The 22,248-nt window shown below is 29.8% G+C and overlaps 4 protein-coding genes and 1 pseudogene across 4 annotated transcripts; 1 reads left to right on the forward strand and 4 right to left on the reverse strand.

Annotated features, from left to right (window-relative positions):
• Window positions 1–1,867: 1,867 nt before the first annotated feature.
• LOC113859879 (18.1 kDa class I heat shock protein-like) lies at window positions 1,868–2,502 on the reverse strand. Its single transcript, XM_027492545.1, has one exon. It carries the CDS (start codon window positions 2,267–2,269, stop codon window positions 1,868–1,870), a length of 402 nt encoding a protein of 133 aa, XP_027348346.1. The 5' UTR covers window positions 2,270–2,502.
• A 1,134-nt stretch (window positions 2,503–3,636) lies between these two features.
• On the reverse strand, window positions 3,637–4,255 carry LOC113857860 (18.5 kDa class I heat shock protein-like). Its single transcript, XM_027490104.1, has one exon. The coding sequence runs from the start codon at window positions 4,153–4,155 to the stop codon at window positions 3,685–3,687; it is 471 nt and encodes a 156-aa protein (XP_027345905.1). The 5' UTR covers window positions 4,156–4,255; the 3' UTR covers window positions 3,637–3,684.
• Window positions 4,256–12,223: 7,968 nt separating this feature from the next.
• LOC113857834 lies at window positions 12,224–12,757 on the reverse strand (annotated as a pseudogene).
• A 2,968-nt stretch (window positions 12,758–15,725) lies between these two features.
• LOC113857847 (18.5 kDa class I heat shock protein) lies at window positions 15,726–16,196 on the reverse strand. Its single transcript, XM_027490085.1, has one exon. The coding sequence runs from the start codon at window positions 16,194–16,196 to the stop codon at window positions 15,726–15,728; it is 471 nt and encodes a 156-aa protein (XP_027345886.1).
• Window positions 16,197–20,502: 4,306 nt separating this feature from the next.
• LOC113857801 (18.5 kDa class I heat shock protein-like) lies at window positions 20,503–20,973 on the forward strand. Its single transcript, XM_027490008.1, has one exon. It carries the CDS (start codon window positions 20,503–20,505, stop codon window positions 20,971–20,973), a length of 471 nt encoding a protein of 156 aa, XP_027345809.1.
• The last annotated feature ends 1,275 nt before the right edge of the window (window positions 20,974–22,248 follow it).

The following is a 22,248-nucleotide window of genomic DNA, read 5'->3' on the forward strand; positions in this document are numbered from 1 at the left end:
ATGAATTCCAATGACCTACTAACGTACAAACACAAGAATTTTCAGAAAATATTTTTTTATTCAAAAGGTTTATAACTCACACTAACGTACAATTATTTTTAAATTGTACAAAATTAATAAATCGATGTTTCGAATATTATCAATCCCTCAAAGAATTTATAAATAAAATAAATCTTTGTTATTATTCCTTATAATAAGTTAATTTGAGATGGACTAAAGATTCAAACATTTAGGTTATGAACTTTAGAATTTCACTCAAAATCATTATTTCATTTTTAAAACGCCCAAATTAACAATCAAATTTCAAAAAAATTATTGTTGGTAATGTTAAGAATTAGAATAAAGAAAAATTTCTTGAAAAATCATTTAGATTATAATAGATTAAAATATAGACATTCATTACTCAAAAAAGAAGGAAATATAGTGTTTTTTTAAAATGATAATATAAGGTAAGTATCTTCTAAAAAGTAAGAAGCATAATTTATTCTAAAAATATTTATAATTATTTTGTGTTATTTTATTATCACTTCCTTTTGTAACTTTTTGACGTATTTAAAATTTATTTATTATATAACATTTATTTTTTAAAACGAAAATAATTGGCAACAATAGTAATAAATTAATAAATATCAAACTGTTAACAATATCAACAAATTAACATATAAATAAACAACAGCAATTAAACTTTTTTAAATAATGGTGAGCTACATAAATTATAAGATATCATAAAGCTATCTTCCACTTGAATGATGAACTCACTTTATTAGTTCTTCTAACATAATTTAAGATGAGACTCAACCATAGACTTATCCTAACTTTTTTCTCTGGTAATTGTATTTGTACTCTTGTCTTATATAATTTCTTATCGAATATTCTCATCTATATAACATTAAACTTAGTAACTTACTTTCTTATTAACTCTTAACTGTCTAACACTCAATTATGTACAAACTAATCTTTAGAGGAAACACAAATGATGCAATTATTTAATACAGTAGCAATAATTTCATACCCATTTTTATTTTATTTATACTCAAATTTTCCTTTTATTTCTTTCTTCTTTTTTTCCCACATTATCATCCACCGTATCTCTATTTTTTCTTTCTCCCCCCCCCCCCTCCCCTTCTTTTTTTTTTTTAATACTTTCTATTTTTTTTCTTCCACACATCTATTTCACACCCCATGATCGGCTTTAAAAATATGGTTACTCAATCTAATAATATAAAGAAAAAAAAATCAAAATTAGTACCTTTATATGGGTATAATTAATAAAAGTGATTTCATTTTTACTAGAATATATAAGTAATTTCCAAAAATGCTGACAAGAAAGAAGTTACTCGACCATATATCTAATAATCTCGTACTAAATACCCAAACACCTCTCCTTTAAAAGATTAAATTTAAATACACGTTTATATTAATTTATTTTAAAAGATAAAAAATATTTCTGTGAAATAATTGGTAGATAAACATGCATCAAACTTCTCTTCGGGGTGGAGAATTTTATTATCCATAATTATATCACCCAACTCGAATAACTTGACCCAAAAGGAAAAGCAGAGAAAATTTTACAAGGCAAACAACGAATAAAACAAACTTGAATTAGTTGAATTCAAATCTAGCGAGATGAGAAAATATCATTCCAGTAACCAGTAACCAGCAATCTCTTATTTTTTTTAATACAAATTAACCTTAAGTGGTGCTTATAAATCAGAAATGGTGTCTCAAATACAACTAATTATTCATCACACAAACACATTTCTTATTATCCTTACTGCTAATTCTACTTTACAAAACAAACAGCAAAGAAGAAACACTAGGATGCAAACCCAACCGAGCAAGAGAAGTGTGAATATTCTTCTCAATTTTAATTCTCAATAGGCTTAGCATCAACATCCTTGGGGACAGTAACAGTGAGAACCCCATTTTCCATGGAGGCCTTAACCTGATCCATTTTGACATTCGATGGAAGCGTGAAACTCCTCTGGAACTTGCCACTGCTATACTCAACACGACGCCATGCATCGTTCTTGTCTTCTTTCTCTACCTTCCTTTCACCACTTATCTGAAGCACTCTACCATCTTCAACCTCAACCTTCACTTCCTCTTTATTTAACCCCGTGATATCAGCCTTGAACACATGAGCTTCTGGGGTCTCGTTCCAACCAATTTGGCTGTTGACAAACGCAGCATTCTCTGGCAATGAATTGGAAATGATAGCGGAGAAAGGAGTATCCTCAAAAGGGTTGTTGTTTGGGATTATGGACATTTTCTTGATGTTGATGTTGCGAGGACAAGTTGGGTTTTGAGAGTGTCGTTTGTATTATATATTTAAGAACTCTTCCGAAGGTCAAGAGAATTCTTCGCAAACATTTACGGATGAGAGTGCAGGGCTCCATTCTTGGGTTGGGTTTCATCTGTGGACATCATTTTACCTAAGAGAGATATGTGTGGAAATTGTGCCAAATTTATTTATTTATTTTTTTCATTTTACCTTTGCGACAAAATGGAAACGCTATGTTCATATTTGTAATGTAATGATGGTGAATATATAGAGCATCATTTAAAACGTAGTGTACAAAATAACACTTGATTGCTAAACCTTCGTTTGCAGGAAACACTACTATATAATACTACATAAAACCCTTTTAAAGCTGATTTGAGTCACGGCGGAAAATGAGTCAACTATAGAGATGGATGGTGACTCATCTGAAATTGGCCACGTGTAACAATCGGGCAGCACTGACCCAATTGGAATCCTCACACTCTCCATCTCTCAAGGCACAAGAGAAGATTAAACTGAATTTTATTCATGAATGACTCATCATGTACACAAAATGTATATTTATATCCTAAGGAAATAACCCTGCTAGCTAAGATACAAATACGACTTATTACATCACGTCAGAGGCAATGGCATGAAAAATTGCTGATAGAAGGACACGTGGCAAAAGGAGCTGAACTCATTGAAGTAGAGATGAGAAGAAGAACCACGGGTCAAGAGGCCTAACGCCATATTTGAAGAATTAGTGCCGTGTGAAGAGAAAAAAAATGAAGATGATAACTGAGTTGAATTTGAATTGTGTTCTCTCTATTAGTATTCTTCTCCTCTTCTCCCTATGATTCTGTAAACTTCTCTCACATCAATGTTCATTTTAGTTTTAGTTATCCTTCTTCAATTTTATAAAATCCATCTCGGAGATTGTGGAGAACTGCTATTGCTCCATTAATCTGAGTTTAGTGCAGGAGGTTGCTGTTAGTTATTACTGTTTATGCTTAAATTCTCACGATTTCATTGTTCATGGGTGGGCCAGTGTTAGGCAATGCAAGATTGAATGATTCTATGCTGCTGAAGATTCACTCATTTCACATCCTCACTTACTGGTAAGTTACTAACTTGATTATGGTCTTGTATAGCAAGATAAGACTTTAAGAAATCTTACTCATAAATTATATATACAGAAGTGGATTAAATAATGATTTTCCAAGTGTAGTTACGAAAACATTTTAAGATATTATTACATACTAGAGTTGGTTAACATGAATTTCTCAACGAGAAAAAGTGAAGTGATTACTTATTAATACAATTACAATGCACACACACTACATCTTTCTTGCACAAACGACAAATAAGATCCTTAGAACAGAACAAAGCACACGATTTTCAACAAAGGAATAGATAGTTTAACCAGAGATTTGCACGGCCTTAACATCAGGTTTCTTGACCTCTTCTTTGGGAACAGTGACAGTAAGAACCCCATTTTCCATAGCAGCTTTCACTTGATCAACTTTGGCATTCTCTGGCAATCTGAACCTTTTAAGGAACTTGCCACTGCTACGCTCCACGCGATGCCACGTGTCATTCCTATCTTCTTTCTCCACATTACTCTCACCGCTTATCTGAAGAACCCTATCATCTTCAATCTCAACCTTCACTTGCTCCTTCTTAAGGCCAGGTATATCAGCCTTGAACACGTGCGCTTCTGGGGTCTCCTTCCAATCCACTCGGGTGCTGACAAATGCAGAATTTTCCCGAGAAAATTCAGAAACAGAATTGGGAAAAGGAAAATCCTTGAAGGGGTCCCACACGTCGAGGGAGAAAGGGTCGAAGACGTTGCTCCTTCGGCCACCGAAGATACTCGGAATCAGCGACATTTTCTGCTCTCTGGAATGCTGTTTGGAACTCTGCAAAGTTGAAGTTGCAATGTGATTTCACACACAAAACTGCTTGAACTGTCTTCAGTTGGTTCTGATATTAGCAAAGGGGACACATCGGGTATTTAAAAGAAGAGGAGGGGGAATCTAGTATTTTCGAGGAAGTGCTATTAATATTCGGCAGCATTCTAGATCTTCCAAAAAAGTTCAGAATCAGAACTCTCTAGATTAGGATCATCTTGGCCCAATTATTCGTGGGCTGTATGTCATATAAATCAAGGGCTTTATTGAAACGGGTCTCATAAAGCGTTGTACTTATTTGGACGGTTTATTTTACACTTCTATTTTGTTATTTAAAAATTGAATTTTGGAAGGTAATAAATATATTTTTCAACAAAATTCAATTTTAAATATAATTCATAAATTATTTTTAAAATATATTTAAAATTTCTGTAAAATTAAATTTATGAAATGATTTGTAAATCACTTCTTGAATCTATTTTCTTATAATTAATTAAAAAAAAGTTCAAAGAAGGAGTAAATGGGGAAAAATGGCTGCAAAAATATTTTTTTTTGTTACATAAAATTTTAATTTAGGTTTAGATGTAAACTATATATAAGAAAAATTTTGTTTCGTCGGGCAGCGTTATGGTATTGTTATTTAAAAAAAAGCTAAAAAAATATATTGCTTTAAGAATAAAAATTTAAATATTTTAGAAATTTTATTTTTAAAAAATTGAAACATTTTAATAACATAAAAAATCTTATCTATATTATTATTATTATTATTAAAAGGTAAATATCTCTACAATGTTCCATCTCGTTTCCATCTTTTATTTGCACTATTTATGCGTGTGTGATAATATTGCAACACTACAATTACAAAATATTTATTAAAATATCATATAAATCAGTAAAAATTCCTGAAAAAATTTATTGTTATCAACAAAAATCATTATCTCATGATATTTATTAATAATAATTAGTGTAAAATTAAAAAGAAAAATATAATTTGAATAAAATCTTTAACAAAGATAGATAAATATAATTTATTTTTAAAATTAAATATTCAATAATTATTATGTGGTTATAACAAAATAAGAATGTACTATAAGAACAAAAAATTATAAAAATAATTATACTAACCTTCCTTGAGATTGATGGTAAATATGTTTTATTCATGTGGTTGATTCAAAACTTACCCTAACTTCGTAATAAATGTTACACCTTTTTAACATGCTAATTAGACATTAGTCATTTAAATGTCACGTCCTAATCAAGTAAAACATTTGAATTTATTAGTATATTTTAGTAGTAACCCTTATATAAGTTAATCAAATTTTCAAACCCAATCACAACATAGATCAATATCTCTATTCTTTATACCTACTCTAGCTTCAATAACCATTTTTTAGCCATATTTTGCCACCATGACTTGCAACTACACGAACTTAGCGGCCCCAACTAGATTAACCCACCACCCCCATAATCCACGGAATGATGGACACAATCAAATGAGCTACCCATTTAGCTCTATCAACTTCAATGAATAACAAATACGTTGTCACAATAAGATTCGATCCTTTTATCTGAGGTTTCACATGAGAAGGGTGCATGGTTTAATATTGGTCTTCTATTTTATTAAAATATATTATTTCATAAAATTTTATATTATAATAACATATATTTGATGGTTAAGATTGTGTGCAGTATTACGTGATATGAGAAGATTCATTTGCTACTAAATTCAATGCAAAATGTCACACAAGACCTCTATTCATCAAACTTTCAAACACAATGAGTCGAAGTCACTAACCTAATATGCCATCATAAAGCCCTAACATGTTACCTCCACACACTACCCGCTTTTGACACCATCATATTTGAAGCCTTTGTGGTGGTGGAGACTGGAGAGGGAGTCTTTGTTTCTTGCTTTGTAAAGAACAACAAACTCATAATTGAGGCTTTAGCAAAGGTACGTAGAGAGAATAATTTTTACTTTCCACACCAGCTTCAAGTTTGAAATTTTTTTTTCCAATTTTAGAAAACCAAGAGAAAGAGGAAAGATAGAATTGAAATTCAAGGATGTTAATTAATGATGCTGAGTAAAGAATAATTATTAATGAATTGTAAACGAGCTTTGATATATTCTGTTAATAATTTTCTTACTACTTTATAAAGTAAGTATTAAAAGAAAATATAAATCATATAAACATTCTCTTATTGAATAATTAGGAGGGTTTGTAAGAATAAATCGTAAGGAGATTTAGAATTATTGATTGTAAATAGAAGCAATTAATTTGTTGGGTGGTACAAAATTAAAAAACTAAAATGAAATAAACAAAATAAACTTGGCTCGATTAATGACTCCGTAAAATTACTAGATCATGGGTTAAAAGATGATAATTTTTTGCATTTAGACCTAACACAAATAGCGCACGCTTAAAAGAAGAAGCAGATTGGTTCTGTTGCTGAGAGTTTTTTTAATTGTTTCTTTATTATACTTTAATGTTTGTTTTCGTTGGTTAATCAAGTTCTATTATTGTGTTAGTGGAATCCTATTTTACGTTAGTGTAACAGTCATTTAGCCAAGTACTGTTAGTGGCATAATTTTAGGAAGCAGTTAATTTTAAATTAAAATATATAAATGAGGAAACTACTGTACAATATTATTCATTCAGTTTTCAATAAAGTACAAGCAGTTTGCTCAACAAGACTGCACAATAGTTTGCTGTTGTCTTTTGTTTTATGGTATCAGAGCTAGGTTCACAACTCTTTGGTATTCCAGTCATCTAGTGCAGAGGACTGAAGGAAAACCGAGGTACACTCATGGATGTGCAAACTAATGGTAATGGAACCAACACCTAATATGGGATGGAGAAGTTAGTTGGAACTAACTATAAATATTGACGTTTGTGTATGGAGGCATTCCTACAAGGACAAGACTTATGGGAAATAGTAGCAGGAAATGATAGCACTATTCTTGCAGACACTCCAGACAATGTAAAAGCCAGGTGGAAGTGAAAAATTAAGTGTGAGAAGGCTTTGTTTGCTCTCAGAACATCCATTAATAAAGAGCTGATAGATCACATACGAGACTTTGAGTCGTCAAATAAGGTGTTGGAGACATTTAAACAATTATTTTCTAAAAATAATGTAGCTTGTCTTCAGCTGCTGGAAAATAAACTTGCTATTACTATGCAAGGTACTCTTTCTATCTCTTAATACTTTTTTGAAAATCAAGAACTTGTGTGTTGAAATTTCAGAGTTGGATCCGGATGAAAAAATTAATGCTGCAAGAGTAAAACATTTTGCTATTCGTGGCTTGAGGAAGAAATTTCTGCCATTTGTCACTTCCATACAAGAATGGACAACCTTCTCTGGAGGAGCTAGAGAATCTTCTATCAAACTAAGAAGCGTTATCCAAACAAATGTTGGGGTCTGATAGTTTTGAATCAGAATCTATGTTGTTCTCAAAAGGAAAAGCTACAATAGAACATGGTGATGTTGATAAGAAGAAAACTTTTATATTATTCTCATAATTCTAGTAGAATAATAAAGTGTAATAGGTGTGGGAAGTTAGGTCATATTAGAAGAAATTACAAGACTAAACTCACCAAAGTTAATACAACACATGAGGAGGAGGAAGAGCTGAACTGGGAGCAATGCTTCACAATTGAAGACAAAGGTCCTGTCCTAGTCAATTTCATTGATTATCACACTATATCTCTGGAAATGAAAAAGTGTTTGCTGAGACACATTCACACAGTGATGATCGTGTTGTGATCACTGCAAACAATTCATCCCATCCAGTAGAAAAAGAAGGAGAAGTAAGCTTCAATACTGGTAGTAGTGAGGTTAAGTTAAGAAATGTCTATCATGTTCCTAGTTTAAAGAAAAATATTGTTTCTGTCTCTCAAATTACAAAATCTGGAAAGTTTGTGCTATTTGGCCCAGATGATGTTAAGGTGTTGGATCATGTAAAACTTATTGATGCGGAAGTGGTCTTAGAAGAAAAAAGAAAAAATTCTCTTTTTGTATTAATAGCTAGTGAAGCATATGTGAAGAAAACTAGCCAAAATGACAATCCTTCTATTTGACATGCAAGATTGCGCCATGTGGGATATTAACTACTGCAACAAATCTCTTCGAAACAATTGGTGGATGGCATACTATTCATGAAAAATGTTAAAGAAGAGGTTGTATGCAAAGGGTGTCAATTCGGTAAGTTACATAAACTTCCTTTTTCTGTTTCATTAAGTCTAAAAACTAAGCCCTTTGAGCTAATACATGGTGATTTAATGGGACTAACCAAGACACCTAGTTTTAGTGGCTTCTATTATGTTTAAGTTATTGTGGATGACTTTTCTCGGCATACATGGGTCTATTTTCTTAAAGACAAAGGGACAACAATGGAGAAATTTATGAAATTTAACAAGTTGGTGAGTAAGGAGTTTGAGGGTAAGATTGGCTGCTTGAGAATAGATAATGGGAAAGAGTTTACTTATGATGCCTTCTCTGAATACTGAGAAACCAGTGGCATTGAGAGATAATTCACTTGCCCTAGCACACCTCAACAGAATGCGATGACAGAGAGGAAACTAACAATTTTGATGACTGTTAGCCTTTGCTGGATTCATGATAAAGCTCTTCCTCATGAACTTTGGGCTGAGGCAGTCCAATGCGCCTGTCATGTGATCAACAAGCTTCCTTCATGGCTAGGTAAAGATAAATCACCTTTTGAATTATTGTTTGGAGAAAAGCCTTGTGTGGATTATTTTAGAGTCTTTGGTTCTACGTGTTATGTGCATATTCCGAAATTAGCAAGAACAAAGTTAGACCCTAAGGTTAAGAAATGTATATTTGTTGAGTATGATTCACAAAGGAAGGGTTGGAGATGCATGGATTTTGAAACTAAGAAATATGTAACATCTATAAATGTTGTATTTGATGAGGCTTCTTCATGGAATTCAGTCTCTAAAATAGTTCTGATTGATGAACTAGTGCAACAAGAAGTACAGGAGAATAATGATGTTAATGCTGATTTAGAGCCAAAATAGTATGTGCCTACAGATGAAGAAGTTGAGGAAAGTTTGAGAAGGTCAACCAGGACAATGACACAATATATGAGGCTGAAAGATTATCAAGTTGATATGGCTCAATATTCTATCACTCACGCATTTTTTGCAGGAAATAAAACAGAGAAAGAGTCCATGTGTTTTTGAAGAAGTTGACAATGCGGTGGAGTGGCAAGAAGCTATGAAGATAGAGATTGAGGCTTTAAACAAGAATGAAACATGGGAATTGGTGCCTAAACCAGAGAATTGTCATCCAGTAACGTGCAAATGGGTGTATAAATTGAAAAGGAAAAAGGATGGCTCAGTTGACCGATTCAAGGCAAGGCTAGTTGTAGAAACTTTCAGTCCTATGATTAAAATGATCACTGTCAGAACTTTGCTTTCATTTGCTGCTTGTAAAGGATGGAAGTTGTGGCAATTGGATGTGAAAATGCCTTTTTGTATGGGGAGTTAGATAGGAAAATCTTTATGGAGCAACCAAAAAGTTTTGTATTACAAGAGTATCCAAGTTATGTTTGTAGGCTGAAGAAAGCTTTATACGGCCTTAAACAGACCCCTAGAGCTTAGTATGGTAAGATAGCTCAATATTTTTTATTTTGTGGGTTTAATGTTTCTAATTCTGATTCTAGTCTGTTTGTGAAGTTTGGAACTGGGTTACATGTGACAATTTTGTTATATGTTGATGACATGCTTATCACTGGAAATAATGAAATAGAGATTGGGAGGATTAGAGATGAGCCATCCTTGAGGTTTGAAATGAAAGATTTGGGAGAGGTCAGCTGCTTCCTTGGCCTAGAAATAAAAAAGATTGTTGTAAGATATTTTGTCTCTCAAAAAAGGTATGCTATGAATTTGTTGTCATCATTTTGTATGGATAAAGCAAATAGAATGACCACTTCCATGGAGTTGCATTCCAAGTTAGAGAAGGATGAAGGCAATTTGGTACCAGATTCTACTCACTTTAGAAGATTGGTTGGTAGCTTAATATATTTGATAGTTACTAAGCCTGATTTAGCATTCTCTATGAGTGTAATCTCTCAATTTATGCAAATTCTTAGGTACCCTTATTTAGTTGCTGTCAAAAGGGTTCTTAGATATGTGAAGGAAACCTTGAGTTTTGGTCTGCTATATTTGAAGGAAGAAGGACCCAAGTTGTAGGGGGTTTATTGACTCAGATTGGGCAGGGAATGTATAGACATTCAACTTCTAGGTATTATTTTTGTTTTGGGTCTGCAACAGTCTCTTAGTGTAGTAGGAAGCAGAGTACAGTGACCTTATCAAGTACTGAGGCAAAGTATATGGCAGCCACACTAGCAACTCAAGAGTGTATTTGGTTGAAGGTATTAATAGGTGATATATGTAATAAGACTGTCAAAAAAGTTGAAATATTTTGTGATAATAAAAGTGCCATTAAACTCGCTTCAAATCTTGTGTTTCATAGAAGGACCAAGCACATCAATGTGCAATATCACTTTGTTAGGGAAAAGATCTTGGATAAAGAAATTGTTCTAAAGAATGTTAATACAAAAGACTAGTTGACTGATATTTTTACTAAGAGTCTTTCCAGACCTCAATTTGAACGGCTTAGGAGTTTGCTAGGCTTGGCGGAGTATGAGCGTGCACTAAAGGGAGGTAACACAAATAGCGCACTTAGAAGAAGATGCAAATCAATTCAATTCCGTGATTGAGAGTTTTTTTTAATTGTTTCTTTACTCTATTTTAATGTTTGTTTTCGCCGGTTAGTCAAGTTCTATTATTGTGTTAATGGAGTCTATTTTACGTTAGTGTAACAGTCATTTAACCAAGTACTGTTAGTGACATAATTTTAGAAAACCGTTAATTTTAAATTGAAGTGTATAGATAAAAAAATTACTGTACAATATTATTCATTCAATTTTTAATAAAGTACAAACATTTTGCTCAAGAAGACTCCATAGTAGTTTACTATCATCTTTTGTTTTAAGACCTTTGTTTAAATCTCATTAACAACAGTTTTAGCATATTATATAATATATGTGCAAATATGCTATATGCATATTATTTATATTAGCACAAAAGCTAGTGAGACAAGTAGTAAGGTGTGTGAAGCAAATACCTAGGTTTTAACCTCTTTTTCGCAAAATTAAATTTTTTTAATTTAGTATACATATTATATTGAAATATGTAAATAAAGTTTCACGTCTACTAAAATTCAGTGACATATAAATATAATAGATATCTCGATTAATATAAATTATTTTGATAGAATGTCCATAAACAAAACCAAATCATAAGAGCTTGAATTAAAATAGACAATCTAAGTCACCGATTTCAATAATTTGGACATCAATAAAAAGAAAATGACTTAATCACTAAATCAGTAAAATGATTGGTTGACAATTTATGTCGATTTTGGTTAAAATCGTGAACGGTGATTAAAAATATATTGTATTATGCAGTAGACACAACTTTTTGTTGTACCTTTTTCTTTTACAAGGAAATCACACTGCTACTGTTAAATTCGTTACTTCATTAGAAAGAAAATAAAAAACAGAAATGTGTTTTCCTGTTTGTATGTGGGACCATGAAACCCTGATATATGCTTAAATTCTCATTTTTGTTGGTGGGTGGTAAGTATCCCAAAATTTTGTGTGATTGATGCTGCTAATGAAACAAAAAATTTTCTACACCTTGAGTCGCTGGTAAATCGCTTGTGCTGATGAAATTTTTGCACAGAAAAAACATTTATAACCTCCTAGCAAGGCCTCATAAATTTTCAGTTTGTATTGGGGAATATGCTCAGATTTGTGCAAATACAATATAACGAAATTGCAAGGTTTTATTCCAATTTAGATTTTATTAACACCAATTTCTCAACAAGAACAAGAACAACTAATACTTGTTTTAGCAATTACAACATACAGCACCTTACATCTTTTCTGCGCAATCACACATGAGATCATTAGAACAAACAAAACACGATTTTAAACAAAAGAACAGAGTAACATGGTTTAACCAGAGATTTGTATGGGCTTAACATCAGGCTTCTTGACCTCTTGCTTTGGAACAGTAACAGTGAGAACCCCATTTTCCATAGAAGCCTTCACTGCATCCACTTTGGCATTTTCTGGCAATCTGAACTTTCTCAAGAATTTGCCACTGCTACGCTCCACACGGTGCCACGTGTCGTTATTGTCTTCTTTCTCAACTTTCCTCTCACCGCTTATCTGAAGAACCCTGTCATCTTCAATCTCAACCTTCACTTCCTCCTTCTTAAGGCCGGGTACATCAGCCTTGAACACGTGCGCTTCTGGGGTCTCCTTCCAATCCACTCGGGTGCTGACAAATGCAGAATTTTCCCGAGAAAATTCAGAAAGAGAATTGGAGAAAGGAAAATCCTTGAAGGGGTCTCACACGTCGAGGGAGAAAGGGTCGAAGACATTGCTCCTTCGGGCACCGAAGAAACTCGGAATCAGCGACATTTTGTGTCCTCTGAGAGTAGAAACTGTGCAAAGGTGAAGTTGTAATGGGAACTGGGAACACGAAACTGTTTTGAGTTGAATGTCTGATAAAAGGGACACGCTGGGTATTTAAAAGAAGTAGAGGAGTAATGTAGCATTTTCGTGAATATTCTATTTATCCATGCTTACAAAGTAGAGAAGGGTCTAGATATCCTACTATACAATTTCTATAGCTTGCTCCCACTAGTTATGGTTTTTCCATAAAGCCCAAATCGCTATTGCCTATAATGCTCTTTCTATAATTATTTAGCTTTTTTCTTTTTACGTTATCCTTTTTTTTTAACCACACTACTCTTTTTTTTTTAAAATTAAATTTTTAAATATTTTAATCATTTTCAAAATTAAATTCTTTACTCACTTCTATAGTTTTATTTCCATCCAAATTTTCATATTTTTTTAAAGAGCGATGCAAAAAGAAACCACCAATAATGTATTATTTTGCATAAATTAGTTTTAAAATTATTTTGCTTAATTTATCCAAATTTTTATAAATTAAGTTCAAATTAATCTAATCTATTTATGACATATAAATTTAAATTGATATTTAATTTTAATTTATAATCTAAATAAAAAGAAACATTTTTTTAGTACGATTTAATAAGATTTAACGTTGGTCACTTAGAATTTGTTTAGGAAGGACTTTTGGAGGAGGACAAAATTTATATTTTAAAATTAATATTTTTAAAAATAAAAAATATAAATTAATATGTTAATAAAAATTTAATATATTAATAATATATAATTTTTTAATTTAAAATTAAAAATATGTTCTTCCTTTTTTTTTCTCTTAATTTTTTTTAAAAATATCTTTAGTGCATGTACATGTATTAATATTGAGAACTTTTTAAATAAATAATTACTTCTATAAAAATGAATTTTTATGTCACCGATGAATATTTATTATTTAAAAAATGAAATATTTATTAAAATTATTTTTATTTGTAATTTACTATGCATATATTGTATAATTAAAATTATTTAAAAATAATGTGTAAATTATATTTTCTTTTATAATAATATTTTTACTTTTAACACACTTTTTTTTATTGATTTTATTCTAAATTTTAAAGATTGAAATTGTTATTTATTTTTTCTTATTACTATATATAAACTTTTATATTTATAATTTTTATTATTTTATATGAACTTATTTAAAAATAATGTGTAAATTATATTTTCTTTTATAATAATATTTTAACACACTTTTTTTACTGATTTCATTCTACATTTTAAAGATTGAAATTATTTATTTTTCTTATTACTATATATAAATTTTTATATTTATAATTTTTATTATTTTATATAAAATTTAATTTTTTTTATATATCTAGATATATTTTCATATTTTATATTTGTAAAAAAAATTTAATTATGAAATTATATATAATTATTTTAAAATAAAATACACGTATATTAGATATATTGCTAAACTAGTTATCATTAAATTTTTAAATTAATTATTTTGACTATAAAATGAATTAATTGTTATTTTAAAATTAAAAATAATTATTTTTTTATATAAATGATTTATTATCGGAAATTCCAAATGTATTGCTTTAGATATAAAAAAAATTAGTTAAATTTTATTCTAAAAAATATTCAACGTTAATGTATCTCTTTCAATTGGATTATAATGAATAATATAATTTAATATTAGATTAATTATTAACAAAATTTTGAAGATAAAATATGATAGAAATTATTAAAATAAATATTTCTCACCTTTGATCATATTTGAAATTAAATAATGCAAAAATATTAAAATATAAAATTCCATGTAAATACATATTTTGATATTATATTAAGATATATCACATTTATATATATGGCGGTTGATTTACGCTCGCCGACGAGTTACTGAGTACCGAGTTTCCGGCAGAGCTGCCCGGATCGGCTGGAAGTATGCCACACAGGAAATGAAGTAGAATGATATATAAAAATAAAAAATAAAAAATGGGTAATTTGTAACTAACGTATTTTGATTTATAAAATTAAAATAATTTTTCCTCAGAATATTACAATTATTTAAGATAATTGCAATAAAATGTTAATAATTAAGATAACTATAATATCAAAAATATTGATTTATTATTTGAAATTATAAATAAACTAATGAATAGTTATTAATCTCTCTCTATATATATATAATTGATTGGATATTAGTTTTATTTCTTATTTCATATATTTTTAAATAAATATATTATAATAAACATTATTATAAGATACCTGTGGAGATACAATGTCAATGAAATTAAGTTATTTTTAAAAAATAAAAACTTTACAAAAGATACATATTATAATATAAGAAGTTTGAGTGAAAATTAAATTTGAAATTTATATTATACTTTGTCTTTTTTTCTCTTCTTCCTCTGTCTTTGTATTACTTTCCTCTGTTAAATTGTTCTCGTATGTTCATTGTTAATTATACTTGTATTGAATTATTCTCGCTTATTGATTAACACAAACATCATTTAAGTTTAGCATTCGATCCGGCAAGTGGTCACATGTTATCATTGCATTATGAAAGAACAAAGTTGAACACTTGCAACAAAGAAATCGCTTATATTTGACCTGAACATTTATCATAGAACTAAAAAATTTCAGTTTATAAAATAACATTTTTCTTCCACTCATTTTTTTTATGATTTCTTTTCCTGAATTTTCTCAATTTACAATCTGCACAAATTTATCCTGTAAACCTGTTGAGACTTTTAAAATAAGACAACGTTTAAGACATTAGTTCTAGAAATGTAAACGCTTTAATTTTTATGTTAAAGCTGAAAAATCAGAACATAATATTTTTCTGCAAGCTGGAGTTTATTCACATTAACGTCACAACATGCTATTACCATTCACATTACACGGCACCTTCCCCTACAAATCACAGCAAATTATAACCTTTTTGACGAACATCACACCAAAAACCAAGCAATGTAACAAAGAAAACACACGATTCTAATCCAAGAGAAAGAGTAACATAGTTTGTTTTAGCTTAACCAGAGATTTGTACGGCTTTAACATCAGGTTTCTTGACCTCTTCCTTGGGAACAGTGACAGTGAGAACCCCATTTTCCATAGCAGCTTTCACTTGATCAACTTTGGCATTCTCTGGCAATCTGAACCTTCTAAGGAACCTGCCACTGCTACGCTCCACGCGATGCCACGTGTTGTTCTTGTCTTCTTTCTCGACGTTCCTCTCACCGCTTATCTGAAGAACCCTGTCATCTTCAATCTCGACCTTCACTTCCTCCTTCTTAAGACCAGGTATATCAGCCTTGAACACGTGAGCTTCTGGGGTCTCCTTCCAATCCACTCGGGTGCTCACAAATGCAGAATTTTCCCGAGAAAATTCAGAAACAGAATTGGGAAAAGGAAAGTCCTTGAAGGGATCCCACACGTCGAGGGAGAAAGGGTCGAAGACATTGCTCCTTCGGTCACCGAAGAAACTTGGAATCAGCGACATTTTCTCTTAATCTTTTAGATGGTAACTTGGAACTTTGCGAAATGAGATTGCTTATCAACAAATGGGAAACAATAGAATTCAGAATTCACTCTGTTGCTGATGTTCTCAAAGGGGACAGAAGAGGTATTTAAAAGACGTGGAAGGGTAATCCCGTACATTCGAGAACATCCTAGTTACTGATTGGTGTTCTAAGTTTCAGAAAGTCCCATTATGTTCTGGATATTTCTGCACGACCCAGAAGGTTCTGCAAGATGTACCTATAAATTTCTTTCGACCAAAATAAATAAATAAATTCTTTCACCAAAAATAATTTATAAAAATTTTAAGTAAAAAATAAAAACTTTATTGATTATAGGTTGTTTAATGGAAGATCAGATTTACTTAATTTTAAGATTAGAGAAACTTAATTGATTAAAAAAATCGAGTATAAAATTATTTATTCTAAATTAGTGGGACTTAAGTCTATAAAATAACATATTGATACATGAAAAAAATTAATCACGGTTATTCTTCAAATAATTTATTTGTGTCATTTGTTTTACTAAGTAATTAATCAAATTGTTGGCAAACCTCTTAAATCAAAATATTTAGATACGAGATTGAGTTACATGCTTTTATATGTGGAATAGTTTATAATTAAAAAAAAACTTACTAATGGAGCTTTCATTAAAAATATTTCTCATGCAAAAGAATATATAAAATTAAGCCTGTTGTAAATATCCAAACACTATAAAATAATATAGACCTATAACTATATAAGTAATAAATGAAGTATTAATTTGTTAATAAAATTAAACTTATCATTTGTATTAGTTATTTTTTAATATATTGTTATAATAAATGAGCTTTGATATATACTTCCTTTTTCTGAGCACTGAAAGATATACCCAGTAGATTGTTAAAGAATGTTTTTTAAAAAACGTAAAAATCACTCTAGTAAATTTTATCTCTTTCAATAAAATCTTTTCATTATATATGAACAGATTATTATTAATTAATTTTTTTGTTGCAATAAAAATATAAAATTATAACTTGCATTCATTTTTTGTCTAACTATTTTTGTTACATGTTTAAAAAATAACATTTTTTTATTATAATAAAAGCAGTTTAACTGTAATACATTTATAAAATATTAGAGAAATTGTGTAAGATTTTGAAATAATAGAGTTGGGAGTAATATCGAAAAAGCTAAATTTATTAAAGTTGAATTTGTTTAATTTAATTTTGTTTAAAAATAATAAGTGCTTACTTAATTGGCTTCTTGAGGAATCTTTTGAAAAAAAAATAGCGATTACTTCTTAAAAAATAGTTAGATGTAAAGATCAACCTATTTTTGTTGAAGTTTAAAAATTTGATAATTGATTAACAATTTAGTAAAGTAAATAATAAAAAAAATAGACTTAAGTATGGTGTATTAATAAAATGAGATATTTTGCGTAAGTTTAAAAAATAAATGATTTTTTATATAATAAACCCAAAATGAAAGAAAAGTACTAAAGTGAGTTGGCTTGAGTAAAATCAAATAAATTAATCTATTATAAAACACCTATTGAAAATATCATTGTTTTAATTGTTGACTCAAACGAAAATCTTAAAATTATTCTATATTTTAAATTCAGCTAGATTTTCTAGTACTTGATGTGATATTGTGAAATTTTAAATTTTGTTAAGGATGGAACTTTTTGGAATATAAGAAAAAAATAGATAATTTTTGGAACGATATTTGAATTTTTGAGATTGGTAGATTTATTGACTATTCTGCTTAAGTTCTATTCTTTATGATTAAAATTATTTCATGGGGCCCCTCATCAAGAATGAGAATTGGGACTGATGCAAGTTTTAGAACTTTCCTTGCATTTATATATGTCAGAAACTTGCTATTGTTTTTCCCATTTGAATGAAAGCTGAAAAGGATTCAAGTATCTAAAGATAGAACCAATTTGGACAATTGTCCTTAAATTTAGCTTGTGAAACCATATATAATTATTCTTTTAAATATGATTGAACTTTTTTAAAGAAAAATTGGAAGTGTAATGGTCCTCAAAGAAAGAATGAAGTCTTTTATTTAACAATTGCTTATGACTTGTTGCTAACTAAAGAAGAAATATGTCTGGTTCAGATATGTGTATCTATTATAATGATGTCTTTATTCTATAATTCATGTTCAAATATGGTCTTCTCATATTTCATGTTCAAATAAGGTCTTTATTTAACAATTGCTTAGGAATGTCTGAAATTCAAAATACAAGCTTTCAACTCTTTGGTCCAAAAGAAGTGTTACATTGCTTGTCTTTCCCTTTATCATGATATGGTTAAATTTAACATTAAGATTCTATTCTTCCAAGGTATAGCCATGCATCTTGTAAAGGCATTATCATAAATTACAAGAGAGAGAATTTATTATAGATTTTACTTATAATTAGGTAGCTAATTTCTCTTAAGATTGAAATGTGGGGTCTTCTCATGAAATTAGACTGTTGATCCACCTTAAAGTGGAAAAATTTATTATAGGGATAGATTCTCAATTTAACGATTCTATGGTCAAGCAATTGTTTCCTTCCTAATCGCCATTGTTATTCTTTAATTAACAACATTAGGAGATTGTGGAATTAGCATTGGACTATCGTTTTGACTGTGTGTTTAGATAAGCTAATAAAGCAACAAATCTCTTGACTAATTTGGGTCACCTTGTTGATCATCTTGGATGAATCTCCCCTTCTCATCCCCATCTCAAGGGAGGATGTATATAAGGATTATTTTCTTAAACTAATTGTGTAGCTTTTAGGCATTTGGCCATGTTTAGGTATAAAAAAAATCATTCTATGTTAATTAAAAAACACTTGTTAAAAATATTTTTCCTATTTTTTTAAATATAATTTAGAAAGGTAATGCAACTATATCTTACTACAAAAAATTTAAATAATTTTAGACGGGTCATTTAAATCAAATAGTTACTCCAATTTACATTTTATGGAAAAAAATTAACATAAATAATAATTGCACAAATTATATCAAGTTTAAAACCTTAATTTTTATTCCCACTTCTTTTAGAAGGAATTTTTTTTCTTTGAAAAATAATCTTTTGATATTTTATGATGTGTATGTATGAATTTTTAATATTTTGTTTTCTACTATACATTACCTTCGCAATGAAATAAAAAAAATAGACAAAATATCTCAATGAGTGTTATTATTTTAATTTTTGAAGTAATATTTGATTTTGGATTGAGCTAAATACAATTATGTTATTTATGCACTTGATTTATCTAATAAAATAAGCTTAGTATTGTTGTACAAATGTAAAAAAAACTAATGAATCTTATTAATTTATTATTTGAAAAGAATGAATTTCTTTTGAATGAAATAATAGAAAAACTCAATAAACAGATTAAATATTTGTTTGGTTTCATGTCCATATTTTAAGTACATGCATTTTTATAACACAACATAATGCAACACTAAAATGATTAATGTGCATTTATTAAATTTTGATAAATAGTCAAACACGCACTAATTGATTGAACCATTTAAAAATTATAACACTAAAACAATAACATAAAATACAAAATGATTAAAGATGTTAAAAAGAGTTCTCACTTTTTTCACATGTATAGCTTAAATTCATGCGACATTTCGCGCCAACATAGATTAGCACAAAATGGCTAAAGTCTCACTTTTTTGGGGGTCAAAATTCTCACTTAGTTGACATAATTCCTCAAAAGAAAATAGTCAGCCTAGTTGAGTAGTCTGTTAAATTACTTGCAATTTAAGTATTTATAATAATTTATCAAATTATACTTTTAATTATTTTTCTAACACGTGATGATTGCTTTTTATATATTAAAAAAAATTAAATTTTGAACTTCCATAATTTTTTTTATATATGATGAAGCCCAGGGTAGTTGGGTTCCTCTTATAAACACTTGTTGTTTTCAGCCCAATTGAAAAGAAATTGTTGGGCTTCGAAACCGAAGGTGAAACGGAGATGAATGTATCCAATTGACCAAAAACAACAATGAAATAAAAAACCTCATATCTAAATTCCATAAATAATAATAAAAAAAAAGGGCAATGATGATATCTAGAGAACAGTAGATATCCTTATTCATGAAGAGAACTCGAGAAGTTTCTGGAATTAGCTGTAGCAGAAGTCAAGAGGATTTTCTGGAACATACATGTTATCCCTTCACTTTCTTTAAATACCTCTTGTATCCCCTCTGATATCATCAATCGGTAATCCAGTTACTTGTTTACTATCTCGTTCCACTCTCCAAAGTTTCAAATCTCGGTTAAGAAACATCCCAAGATGTCGCTGATTCCAAGTTTCTTCGGTGGCCGAAGGAGCAATGTCTTCGACCCTTTCTCCCTCGATGTGCGGGACCCCTTCAAGGATTTTCCTTTCCCCAATTCTCTTTCTGAATTTTCTCGGGAAAATTCTGCATTTGTGAGCACCCGAGTGGATTGGAAGGAGACCCCGGAAGCGCACGTGTTCAAGGCTGATGTACCTGGCCTTAAGAAGGAGGAAGTGAAGGTTGAGATTGAAGATGACAGGGTTCTTCAGATAAGCGGTGAGAGGAACGTTGAGAAAGAAGATAAGAATGACTCGTGGCATCGCATGGAGCGTAGCTGTGGAAAGTTCTTGAGGAAGTTCAGATTGCCGGAGAATGCCAGAGTGGATCAAGTGAAGGCTTCCATGGAGAATGGGGTTCTCACTGTTACTGTTCCCAAAACAGAGGTTAAGAAACCTGATGTTAAGGCTGTAGAAATATCTGGTTAAACTAAATTATGGCTAAAGATATGCGTTTTGCTTTGTTGTAATGTATGTTTTGATATGTGTGGTCTGTCAGTAACATCTACTGTGAATGATTTCACAATGTGTGTTGTAACTGCTCAAATAAGTGATAATGGTTTACATTTGATTTTGAAACATTCATCACGTTACTAAACTTCCCCTCCTAGCAAATTATTGTAATATTATTTCATCTTCATGCTAAAGGTGAAAAAATTAATGTCTTCTCAGAATTAAGATTACAGGATTAATCTGTACTACTTAGGTGACGTCGAAAATTTTGATCACTTGAACAATAATCATATATGATTATCTAGATAGAGACCCACTGCAATGAAGCATCTGGGAGCTACTGTGTTGACTAAATAATGTGATAATAGGTGAAGAAAAATAAGAATGAAAAATTAGTAAAGGAATTTGCTCATAAATGAGAAAGAGTGTTATTAAGATTAACTTGCTGATTATTATATTGTAGAAGGGTACGAACAATTTTTAATATATTTACTTTTTTACAATTAAAAAAGAAAAATAAATGTTTTTTTCCCTCTATTTGTATGAACATACTTAATGTCAAATTACAACTAGTCGTTTTTGTTTTTTCCTTCTCATTAGGTCTAAATGGGATCTAGCTGCTGCATAATAGTTATCATAATGGAGTAACTGTTATAATAATAATAATAATAATAATAATAATAATAATAGCATTATAACTTTGTTATATTAATACAGTTTGTAATAATAATAATAGCATTGTAACTTTGTTATATTAATATAGTTTGTAAATAGGTAAGAAATATTATATTATTGCACTAATATGTTTTACAGAAATAATTATAAGGAGGAGGTTAGGACCGCTTCCTGCCCCTTAAATCCATCATGGAAGTTATTTTTATGTACGAGGGGACGAATATATGATATTATAATTAATGTCTAATGGAGGGTTACATTTGAATCTTCAATACCGTTGTTATAATCAAGTCCTAAAATTATAATCGGTGACAATAAAATGTTTTAAGTTTGATTATATTTTTAGATTTTAATTTATTAAAATTAATTAAGTCTCTCTCTCTCTCTCTTTTAATTTAGTAAATTGATCTTTCATAATTAAATTTTTAAACTTTTACAAATAAATCAATTATTTAAAATACATTAACAATATCTTTTGCCTCGTGTCTTTTTCTCACTTTACGTTTTCGACTCTTTTTAAAAAAAATAGAATTAATTTGAAAATAATTTTTCGAAACAAGTTCATAATTCAATTTT

This window comes from Abrus precatorius, unplaced genomic scaffold, assembly GCF_003935025.1.
Source record: "Abrus precatorius isolate BTA unplaced genomic scaffold, Abrus_2018 Scaffold2, whole genome shotgun sequence".
NCBI lineage: Eukaryota > Viridiplantae > Streptophyta > Magnoliopsida > Fabales > Fabaceae > Abrus > Abrus precatorius.